The 12,976-nt window shown below is 31.7% G+C and overlaps 1 protein-coding gene across 1 annotated transcript in view; it reads left to right on the top strand.

The window, feature by feature from the left end:
• The window catches only part of LOC124541051, a 52,072-nt gene that overhangs the window by 32,252 nt on the left and 6,844 nt on the right, over positions 1 to 12,976 (top strand). Inside the window, exons 5-9 of the mRNA XM_047118858.1 lie at positions 1,314 to 1,404; positions 2,964 to 3,131; positions 3,732 to 3,860; positions 4,912 to 5,040; positions 5,446 to 5,671. Coding sequence (XP_046974814.1) covers positions 1,314 to 1,404; positions 2,964 to 3,131; positions 3,732 to 3,860; positions 4,912 to 5,040; positions 5,446 to 5,671 — 743 coding nt within the window. The remainder of the gene's footprint in view (positions 1 to 1,313; positions 1,405 to 2,963; positions 3,132 to 3,731; positions 3,861 to 4,911; positions 5,041 to 5,445; positions 5,672 to 12,976) is intronic.

Genomic DNA, 12,976 nt, shown 5'->3' with positions numbered 1-12,976 from the left:
ATCTGAATGTATTTGCACATTGCAAGTATTTGAATTATTGTATAGTTATATTATTACACGTGAAGAGTGACGAACTAACAATGAAAAAGAGTAATGAGATTCGAAGATCGTTATGTCTGCTTCCTTTACCTTTATGCAATTTATATGTAATGTCTTTTGCAATTCTTTATTTAAATTTATTTTTTAATCCAGTTGCCTTGCCAGTTTACATCTAGCACAAGTAAAAGAAAATAAATACTTTTTTTATGATATTTAAATTAACTAGCAACACTTTTATTTTACTTCACCTGTTAGTGTCATCGGGTGAAATGTTGACTAAGTTTACACCATTCAATCAATTGAGCTGAAATTAAATCTCGATTTAACTAATAGTAACAATATAATTAAGTACCTACATATATTCAATTTATTTGATTTAAACTATGGATAATTAAGAATATGGATTAAATACAAGTTTTTAAAACGATTCTTAAACTTTTTTTCATTTGTTCTTTTTTAGCTTACCATAGCTATAATAGCATTCTCTTCGGAAAAACGTGAAGCAAATAAATCATTTTTAATTTTATTTAAATAATTTATATTTATCACGTCTGCTATAATAAAAAAAAGTAATAGTGAGACTATAAATATCTTTATGTAATTAGTATTGCGATAAACGTCAATTATTAACATTCCATTAAACATTCAAAGCAATATTTCATGATTTTATCGAATTCGTTTAGTTTTGTTTTGCTGTTTAATTTTTAACCTGCAAGTCGCTCACCGCGGCAGCCGGTACAACTTCCCGGTGCATTGCTCTCAATCTCATCTAGTAAAATGTTAAATAGCACTCTTCTAAATTATATCTTTTAGAATCCAGACGTAAATCTCATGCATTTTCCGCACTTAGTACGAGTACTACGTATTCAACGCTGCTTACTTGAGTGTTATTTGTTTCATAATAGAATAAGTAAGGCTTTATTTTTTTTCTTTATTTGATAGAAAGATATTATATTTTATAATATATCTATATGAAATTATTATATAAGAGGCAAATTGTCATCAATTTGTCTTTATGATCTAACGTTTTGTAAGAACAGCTGTGATTATATTCTCATTAATAATAATGTATTTAAACCGGTGTTAGGTATATACTTACACCATGTTCTTTCCAAGTATCTATGGAATCTAAATATTTACGTCGCAACTTATAGGATATATTGTTTTATTAAATAAATGCTCTATATTGCATTTAAAAACAGTATATTTTACTTTATTACTGAATGTTAAAATATTATGCTTAAAGTTTTATTAATATTTTGATTTTGTTACAGTTTCGTGCTCAATCCCCTAACCCCCGTACAAGAAACACGCTGCTTGCTCCAGAACGATACTCAAGCAAATAACCCCATGGCCACACCTCAGGTAACTTGACAATAAATATTTATATCCTAACATATACGTTTATTTTATAAACTTTTATAATTGTTTTTTTTTTTTGTTAACATTAGTAAACATGTGTAATTTTGAATGTAGCGTGTTTGTAAATTACTGGTATGTAAGGCAATTAACATTATATCCATTAGATAGATTTTTTTATTTCAAGAAAATTATTTTCTAAGCCTCACTACTTACCGCGTTCGTACTTGAATTTTGTTTTAACAACAATTTTATAAAATAATTCGTGATATTCAGCCAAAAAATGGCTAAATTAGCCGATTGCGGCAATTTTGGCAGATCTATGTGTTTATTATAAGGCAACAGTTGTATGGAGCATATGCATGCGTTAACTGAATATATCTGCATATTCTGATACTAATAGGCAGTATAATATTATTAATCGATTGGTATGCTTTATATTAATTACTCAAAGAATTTATAATCCAAGTGTCATATAAATTAAAGATAATATTTCTCATTTATCAAGATACAATAAATAGATAAAGAGCAGCGGTCTATCCAAGCAGTTGCCGTGTAACTTTATAGTAGAATACATATAGATGGAGGTATCTAGACTAGTTTATTCATTGCCCTAGACACTGCCAATTAGTGTTGCTAGGCCGAGATTATATTAACAATTCAGATTAAATCGGTTAACGAGCCTTAGGATTCAGGAAAAGCAATGTCTCAGCGTAAGTTATAAGTATTTAACATTGAATTTGTATTTGTACATATATTAAACGTTCAGAGTGCTGGAGTTGTTGATATATCTTCGATGCATTAAAGCTATTAATTCTTAGTTCTAGAGAATATTTCAGTTCGTTGAAATAAATGATTTTCAAAAGTTTCTCCGACAGAAGACTTTATTTATTAGCGTTGAAAAGATCGAAGATAATATGAGGCGCCCTTGGTTTAGAGATTTTAGATTTGTAACACTATTATTAGTATAGGTAGGTATTATCCACATGAGTGTTCACCGAGAACCTTCGATAATGCGATTATTTCGCTACGCCGTAAGATTTATAGAGAAAATAGAAACCTCTATCAGATCCCGTATTGAAGTATACAGTAGCTCGGATAATCCGTTATTCGCTTTCAGAGCTAATGAGCGGTCCAACAATAAATTACGTGTTAAGTGATGCATCTCGGCACATTACGTCTTTTGTTTATTTTATGCAAGAATGAAAATAAAAGGACGTTGCACGCGTGGGTACGAGTTTTGTTACGTGTCGTGGACTCTCGTTACTCACGGAGCTGGTTCTAGCTTTGATATGAGATAGCTCTTATATCTCGTTGTGTATGAACAATAAAAGTTAGGAATAGTATTCATTTTATTATACCCAATAAAGATTGCAAAATAAGATATTAAACTCTACAATACGGAAACGAAAACGTTAACAATAATTTATTTTAATATATTTGCACACAACAATATTTTTCTATTTGCAATAAATTCTAATAGGCTAACCAGTATAAAATATAATCAATCAATCAAGGGTCAATAGATAGAGTTCATGAAGAATAATATAATACTTTTTTTTCAGCGTTCTGTTAACACGTACTACATGGTAAAACTCCAAGTGAGGTCGGAAGGTGTTTGCTTGCGGCCTTGGGCATTTGAAAGAGTGCCGGGCAAGTCGCTCCGAGGACTTGACAACAGCATTATCTACACCTCCACTAAGGAGGCCTGCCTCGCTGCTTGCCTAAATGAGGTAATAAGTCCAATTACACAAAATTATCCCCATACCATTATTTTCATGAGCATTTTGTTCGAGGCGGTTTGTATATCGACTACTTATAAACGCAACGCCTTTTCAATGTATCTTTTCATTGTATCTATTCAATTTATATTTTACGGCCCCGTTCCACATCGAGAGATACAGGAAAGTGATACGGGCTTTATTGAGTGCAGGTGACTATGCCTTTGAGACTTTGTAAGTTTATGGAAAATCGATTACAACTTTATGGCACCGCTTTAGTGCAAAGTGTCTTTTGTTTGTTTGTGTGCCTTTTATGTAATATCACATTATTCTGTTAAATAACTTAATAATTAAGACAATTTCTAGCACTATTAAGTTGTCTCCTGCCAAAAATAGAATGAAAAAATTCAAACTAAAAATATTCAATTTGATATTAAATTACATATATATTTTGGTAGATACAAGTTAAGTGTTTTAGGATATATTAAAGATATTTAAAAAGGGTTAACCGGTTATGTGAATAAACAAACCAAACAAGAAATGTTCGTGTGGAACATACGTACATTTTTTATTTACTTAAGAATTATTCAAATATTAATTTTATTACGACAGAAAAAGTTCCCATGTCGGTCTGCGGAGTATGAATACGGAAGTATGAGATGTGCACTCAGTGATTCCGATCGACGCACCGCGCAGCCGTTCGTCCAACTCGTTGATACTCCAGGAGCTGATTACTTCGAGGTAAGAATAGAAAAATACCTACGATCACTTAAAAATATAATTAATCGAATTAACTAATAACTCTATCTATCTATTCACATTCATCAGACATGTATTTAGCATTAAATTATCATATTAAACGTAAGTTGTAAATGCGTCTCTGACATACAACTGTCTTAGTATATTCCAGTCTTAGATAATTTAATTCGCAGTGTATCTTGAGATCTTTTTTTCCGTCTGATAAGATTTATTCCCCGCTGCGTTGAATTTTTAAACGTTCCTACCAGATTTATTACCTTATTGGGATATGACTAATATATGGCTTATTTTTGTATATAAATCATTTATTTCGTCTAAGTAAATTATAAATATGTCAAATGTATTCCAAATTTATTACAAGGCTCTAATCGAAAATGCTAAATATGAGATTGGATATATATCTTGATATTCTGAGTCGAGATGGCCCAGTGGTTAGAACGCGTGCATCTTAACCGATGATTGCGGGTTCAAACCCAGGCAAGCACCGCTGATTTATGTGCTTAATTGGTCTTTATAATTCATCTCGTGCTCAGCGGCGAAGGAAAACATCGTGAGGAAACCTGCATGTGACAAATTTCATAGAAATTCTGCCACATGTGTATTCCACCAACCCGCATTGGAACAGCGTGGTGGAATATGTTCCAAACCTTTTCCTCAAAGGGAGAGGAGGCTTTTAGCCCAGCAGTGGGAATTTACAGGCTGTTGTTGTTGTATATATCTTATATAGTAATTCCGTTTGTTATTATACATTAAGAAACTTACCGCATACAATTATGGTAATATGCCAACAATATAGAATATGTAAATCGAACACGTACGAATTAAATACGAAGCCATACTTTAACTACAAAGTAGCATCAATTTCCAACCTCGATTTTCTTTCCAACGAAAGACATTAACACAATTGTTGGTCTAGTTATCCACTAAAACGATTCCTCGAACGTTCACAACACATTCGCACTTGGCTGTTAGGGTAAATAAACAGTGTTTATCACCATTACGTGTTTTAAGTGATATCTGTGTGGTCGTACAGAACTTGTGCCTGAAGGCATCGCAGGCGTGCAAGGGATCGAGAATATTTACCGCGCCGCGTGTGGGAGTCGCCGAGGATAAAGTAGCGCAGTACGCTGGCTTGCACTACTACACGGACAAGGAGCTTCAGGTATATATATATATATAAGCAAGGGGATTTTGTTATTGCTTTAACCGTTTATTGGAAGATTTGTAGACGTCCTGTGTCTTTGTTTATATTTTTTATCTTGCGTAAAATAATTCGACAAAATCAGGATCGATTCTGAATTATTGAGATTCAAAGGATTTTGTTATAGTTTGTATTTATGTTTTAATTTTTGAAAACGTATATTATAAACAGTCATTTGACTGAGTATTTTTAAAATAATATCATTAGGAAAAATTTAATTGGATGGAGTGGAATGAAATGCAATAGTTTTTGCAATTTTTATCTGTTCTGTTTTATCTCTGAAATTATGATATTGGAGATGAAACAGAACAGATTAAAATAGTAGATTGCTCTTTTACGTTTCTTTAATAATGTTATTTTTAACAGGTGACATCAGAGTCAGCTTGCAGGCTCGCTTGTGAAATTGAATCAGAGTTCCTTTGCCGCTCTTTCTTGTATCTCGGTGCACCGCATTCAGCGACATACAACTGCCGTCTTTATCATCTCGATCACAACACGCTGCCCGACGGACCTTCGGCTTATCTAAACGCCGAAAGACCGCTGATAGACGATGGGGAACCTATTGGAAAATATTTCGAGAACTTCTGTGAGAGTGAGTAGATTTGTTTAATATATCATTAACGCGGTCAAAAACTAATTATATCTTGAGTTTGACTATTATTGAGTGCATATTTACTGCAGCATAATTAATTATCAGTTTTAGTTTCATGCCTTTATTCGTAATACACAAACATGTGCGATCATTTTCGACTTATACGAATTAATCATACGTAAATAAGAATTAAAAACGTCGTATATAACATAATTTAAAAAATAAATTATGGTCGTATTTGTCCACGAAAATATTACTTTATTTGTTACAAATAAAAAATACAAACAGATACTAATTTTAAGTCGTTTAAAATATGCAAAATTATTTGTAATTATATTTGGTCTTTGTCGTTTGTTTTAATAACTATCAAACTCTATATCCATCATTTGGGCCACTAATAGCTAAGTCTAATAAGAATATTTGTTTTATTTAATGCACATTTTCAATCGATTACACCACGCTATTGAAAAACTTTCATCGATATTAATATCATTATTATTTATTATGACTCCATAATACGTCTGAAAACCAGGCAATACTTAATCATAGTGATAATTAATGAGATATTTTGCAGTCATTGGCGCCGGGTTTTTGCGGTTACAAGTATCAATTACGATTAAGCTCATATTCATTATAATGTGAAACAAAACTATGAAAAGAAAAAAGGGATTTAATTTTCTCTATATAGCTTACTAAATCATTCTGATTATTAATTTACTTTGTTTAACATTTTGTAGTTAAACCTAAATTAGATCTTCAATTTATCATGTATCAAGCAATTATAAAATCATATAAACAATTTATTTGGCAACATAACCACGCTACGAGTCTATTACTCAATATTTGTTTACGCGACACAAAATTAATCGTTTGTGGAAGTAAGCCATACATTAAACATCGATTCCTTAATAGCTAGAGCTCATATATAATTATCCCTATTAATAATAAAGATTTAATGAGATGATAGTATTTTGCATTCTGTTTAAATGAGAAGAATGCGTACAAATAAAATCAATTACAAGATCTCCTGATTACATCTCGTATTTAAAATAGACACGTGAAGTAAAGCAGTTGGTTGAGAATGTGAGCCAATAAAATAAATATTATAAAGAATTGCATGACATTATGCTACATAATTGCATAAGATAACATGTTAAGTGATAATCATTGAATAATATATAATTTAGATGTCGTCTCTCGACTCCTTGGCTATTCCTCGCAAAGCTAATATTTAACATGCGCATAGTTGTCTATGGAGAGGGTTTACTAGCAACGACTAACTAGCTATGTCTTACTTTATACTTGACGTAACTGAATCAAGGGACTTAATAGAATCTTTGTTCTGTCAATTACTTAAAGGATATAGTTGTTGATAAAATGGACGTCGTATTTTCCATTGCTCTAAGGAAGACGGAAGATATTTGTTAATTAACAGATTTTCGAACTACAAACTCCTTGAAGCGACAGCGTCATCGTCTGTGTGTCCTTAACTTAGACATTTATGTTAAATTTAATTACCATCAATTTAGTGATTTATGTGTGTTGAGATAATACGTAAGCAAACTATTTTTACATCTATTCTCGCCTTTATATTATTAGCTCATTAGTGCATCAAGGAACTCAAATTATATCTCAAGTCTCAACTTATAATTAAAGTCTTTTAATGCTTCTTGCAATGTACGCATAAGTTATAATAAATTGATAGGGTAAAATAATCACAGTTTTTCGATCTATTTAATATGATTATCATCAATCCCAATGATTAAACGTAGCATTGAGCAATTAATATTTTTAAAGCGCAAATCCCGGATGTGTCTCTGAATCACTGGATACGTGGATAAAATGTATAAGCCAGTGCAAACTTGTTCTCTATATCAGGCACTGTGACTTCTTGCCGCAGAAATTGCGCATTTGAAAGAAAACAATGACATAGAGCTATTTCTGTGAACGAATAAAGTATTTCCGACTCGAATGTACGTTTTTTTTAATTGGAAATACCTAGGTTGTCTTTTCTTAGATTGGAGATGTGATTCGCTATTGAATTTTTTTCTTCGGAATAGATACTGTACAAATGATTGAATAAAACTTTTATCGTGAGAGATTCATTTAAATTTACTACCGTTAATCAGTTTATTTATAATATGTTAGGGTGGCATACGTCCAGGAAGCGAACGGGACTTAAATGATTGCTAACCTTGATAATATTTTTTATCGCTGGCAACATTTTAAAGTCTAATACAGTGTCAAGATAGTAAATTACGAAGTTATGAAGGTATCGAGTCAATTTTCATTTCTTATTTCATGTCAAAAAATTATAAGGATGGTTATAAGATGTACGGTTTACGTTTTTACTCTGTTATAGTCTGAACTTAAACTGCTAAAACAAATCTCAATTATATATATTATGAAATTCGAATTAATGTGTCAAATGCTGTATGCCTATGTAAATATAGAATACCAATATTAATTAAAAATATATCCGTAGAAACTCATGCTTTATGTAATACTGGTATATTATTAAGACAAATTAAAAAAGTATAATAAAAAGATCCCTTAAAGAACTATGAGTAAATGTGTACACGTACAAAAATTAGTTCCAGCCCGACCACAGCATTGATATCACGACTGACAATAGCGACCTCGGTGGTCCGCAATTAACGGTCCACGTTTGTGCACTACAGAAATTGTTTTCCAGTAGCACGAACGGACCAGCGATATGGACTTGAAATGGCATTTTCGGTACTACACTACTTTATTCATGAGTCAGACACGTTGCTTCAATCCATGTAGGGGCGAATGACTACGCTAACCATTTGGAGTTTAATGTTCGAGGAAAATGTGCAAAAAAAAACACATCGACAATCTTTGTGCCTTCTAATTAAAACTCAATTTCAATGGTATTTAATTTTTTAACAGCTTACTTACGGAATAAAGTTTTGATAACTGCTTTTTGTTTGTATTCAGTACAATCTGCTGAAGCAAATATTTTTAAATTTACTAATAGCAACACTAAATTTCTTCACATTTTATGATAGTGCCTCATGTGATGTGATATAAAAATAATGGAATAATCATTTCCATGTTTGTCTCAAAAATTAAGCATAGAATGTTGATACGATTAAACAGTTTCCGTTATGAGTTCTGAGATATTGATAAAAATACAGGTCGACGGAAGTAATGTTGTCGTATATGATACGTATATATGATAACCTAAATACAAATTTCGAGATTTATTTATAATAAATAACAGTACAGATCAAAAACGAAACGTCAAGATAAATGATAATCAGTTCATTAATGCACCGTAATCTTGCACGGAAACTACGGTTAAAGAGAGTAATTAAACATAACTTCTCACCTAACTCGTTCGTGGGAATGACTTTGTGCATAATAAACCTTTTTTAACACAGGTGAAATATCAAAAATTTTGCCGTCACATCAAATTAAAAAGTTAAATTACGGTTTTAAAGTGGTCAATGGAAACAATTTAATCATTTTAAAAAAAAGAACATTTTCAAATATAGAATGAAATAAATGTTTGAATTACATTGCAAATAATTTCGTTGAACTTCGTGAACTTATAAGGTTACTGTTGTAAATTTACTATAAATACTAAATAACAGCTTAAATCATCGAAGGATTGTTGGAGAATTTATGATAGAATTTATCGCGCAACGGCGATATCATGAATATAGCTAGATAAAGATAAACGCAGGTTAATGTTACCAGCAACTAGGGTCAGGGTCAATAGCAATCGAGCATAGTTGGGAGTTACGATAGACCTGGCGAATTGTGACGCAGTGCTTTTGTAATACGACATGACTCGAGCTGGCCCAGTTGACTGAACTCGTGGATAACTATCGCTTTAAATGAGCTAACAATTTTCAATTACTTAATTGGTATAAACAATTCAATCTTATTCTCTAAGGGAAACTTCAAAATACTAAGTAATTTAATGGCATAGGATTCGCAAAGACCTATTCATACTTACGGGACTATTTTAATTTGCTTTTAAGAATGATGCGTACCTTCAAGTATATGCGTAAATATTATTGCACCATAAACATGGCTGAAATTTTAGTCGTAACTAAAGCGACTAGCATTGTAAAGAGTTACAACTTAACTTGCAAGCTTAGTTAGCTAACAAGCAGGATGACATTTATATGGTAGGAAGTAATTCCTGACAAAAACATATAATTACTAATTTTATATGACCATGACATTTAACGTTAAATATTTAACTACTTTTTGTATTGCTGATTCATATAAAAATATTCAAATGAAGCTCGGAACAATGTAAATAAAGGCGTAGATCGAGGATACAACAGTTAGGTTCCGCTATAAGAAAGTCGGGAAAGCTACTCCATTACGTGGACCCGATGTTACGACATTTAGATTGCCATCTATTGCTAAAGGCCAGGTTCACCGAACACTGAATAATATTATATATATCGATACACCTTAAACCGTTACTTGAATCCAATTCCCTAGACTTCCTCCAGCATAATGAGAAACGTAATTGCAATAAAACTATATTATCTAATATCGGTAATCAATGTCTCGTAATTGAATAAAGTTCGACATTGAACCAAAATTGATCGAATTAGAGATGAAAAGGGGCATCACTATCTATTACATGTCGACATAATTTGGTTATGTTTACAATATAAAATGAGCTGAGTCACGGCAACAGTTGCATTTTAGTGCAAAAAATTCTATAGCGAGCGTCGGCGGCGTCGCTCGTGCGTGCCTTCTAACGGTGGTGCTACACGAAATTGAAAATTAGTTTTTGCGGCGCCCGAGAGCTCGGCTCCGTCTTGCTCCAGTCCTAATTCAGCAGTAATTGAATCGAGATAGATTTAGAGCGTTGACGGCATTGATTGTGTGTCGATACTTAATTTTCAGCGCACGGAATGACAAATTGATTATATACGAGAAGGTATGCAAAACTGATTCTTTGGTTATTATAAAATATTAATGTTAAAGTAGTATTTTTTACGAGCTGGTAAACAATATAACTTTTGTGGTCAATTTATAGTGCCTAAAATCATATTATTCATAAAGTATCTATATTTATTTACATAAGATTGTTAATATTAACTTTGTATATACATACATTAAAACAGTATCATGTAAATCAGAGTATCGTGGAATGGGGGCAAGTATATTATTGTTGACATTATTTTATTAAATCGTCACAACTCACGAGAACCCACAAAGAGCACTCCTCGATAAATAAACTAAGGTAAGGATTATCTAATAAAATTAGTAACCGTAGAAAAAATAATCATTTGGCATAAATAGCAAAACAAATGTATTATGCAAGTAACTTACATTCATACTCCTTGTACAAGTATATCACAGTAATTTACCGACCATAGAATATATTTAACGAACCTAGCTTACTTGGCAACAATCTAATGGCCTTGCAAGGCCTTGCAACCAGTAATACAGGTCAGTGGCCGCTCCATCCATCGTATGTATAACAATAATGACGATTACGTTATAAATAATCATTTATTTGACTGTAATTTATCGTTTAATAGCCAAAGCTTGAGGGCAGTTTGTTTAAATACAATTGAAACGAGAACAATACGATTTGAACAGAATTTAACATCTATGTATCTGACAATCTTTTAGTGACATTTTTGTAATATGTAATATTATCATAATTAGTCTTTAATGTTCGTGTAACTTCGGTACTAACACAGTATTAGCATTTCACTATTAAGAGTACTGCGAAATTAAAGTGAAGTAAATATTTCTTAAAAGAATACGTTGTATAATTATTATTAAAGTAAAACAATATTCTTCAGGTTTAAATTTATCATAGAGATTTATCATTGATTTATATCGATCAAAATTAATTCATTAACTACTTGTCACTATGCAATTATATTAATAAAACTCTTTTTATGGATATCGAAACGTGAGAGACCATTAAATACTGCTTTCATTAAATAAAAAATAATTTATAGATCGTCGCCGTTTAAAATTATTTTTTCCATTTTCCATTATGTGTTAATGATATTACATGCTTAACATAAGCCAGCGACCTTGTGTGTGTTTCTCTTAACTACTCGTAATACAGGTCACTGGCTGCGATTATAGAAGCCAGTTATTGACATGTACGTAATACTACCCTTACGTATATACAGCTCGAGCTATGATTACAGTTTAGTCTTGTACGGCGTGGTCTAGTCTTTATACCATTATGTACTTACTTCTATAAAGAAGCGTTTTATTTACGAACACATTAATTGATAAGTTTGCTATTTATATATTATATAGTTTATATTTTCACGTGAAATATATTTATATACCTTGATATGTAAAAGGTAGAAGAAAGTTAAAGTATTCAGACGGTATTAATTCGAAACTCAATGGAAAAATGTATGGGCAGGGAAATTCAATATGTTTATTTTTTAGTTCTCTATCTCGTCGTGTAGGTAATAAATAAAACGAATAGTATAGTAACTTGCTCCTTAAACGTGCCTGTCGATACGTATTGAATTGCAGTTTTATTTTATCTGGATTCACTCAGTAAAAGTTTAGTTTATTATCGTGAGTTAATAATAGCAACATCGGAATTTAAACTTGAAACTTTCTCAGAAGTAGTTCATAGTTAACGACGGTCAATTGAACAAAATATGTACTAAAAAATTCTGAATCAGACCAAAAAGCATAATAGAATTTTCATGCGCTTACTTAGTGTTTTTTTAATTCATCTCGTGCTTTTTAAGTGTAGTAGAATAAAACATTGTACGGAAACCTGACGTTATAAGATAAAAATCTGTCACATGATGTTGTCTTAAATTTTCGCGATTATTACACATTTAAATAAAACTAATTATCACGGATGAATCGCGTATATTAATCATAATACGAATACTGCAAAGTGCTCGAAACGTCGGGATGCTTAAAAATAATTAATATACGCGATTCATCCGTTATAATTAGTTTTATTTAAATCTGTCACATGCTTATCCGTCAATCTGCAATGGACCATCAGGGGAATAAGCTGGGATCTTCCTCGAACAGAGGAAAGGCCTAAGCCCAGCCTGGGGGAATTTACAGATTACGTTTATGCATATATATGTAATCGTGTAATCATAGATACTTTAAAATAAATATATTTAATATATCAGGAAGCTGACTACGGTTTGAAGGAGGACGAGATGTTTCAGAAGACAGTAATTAGTTGAACTAGGTAAACGACTTTATTGACAAGTCAAACTGGAAACGGATGCTTTTAAAATATGGTCATCCTATTAATATTCATTGCGTAACAGTAGCTAACTGTTA

This window comes from Vanessa cardui, chromosome 2 (genome assembly GCF_905220365.1).
Source record: "Vanessa cardui chromosome 2, ilVanCard2.1, whole genome shotgun sequence".
Lineage (NCBI taxonomy): Eukaryota > Metazoa > Arthropoda > Insecta > Lepidoptera > Nymphalidae > Vanessa > Vanessa cardui.
Note: the sequence above shows the minus strand (reverse complement) of the source record. Positions and strands in the feature narration are given on the sequence as shown.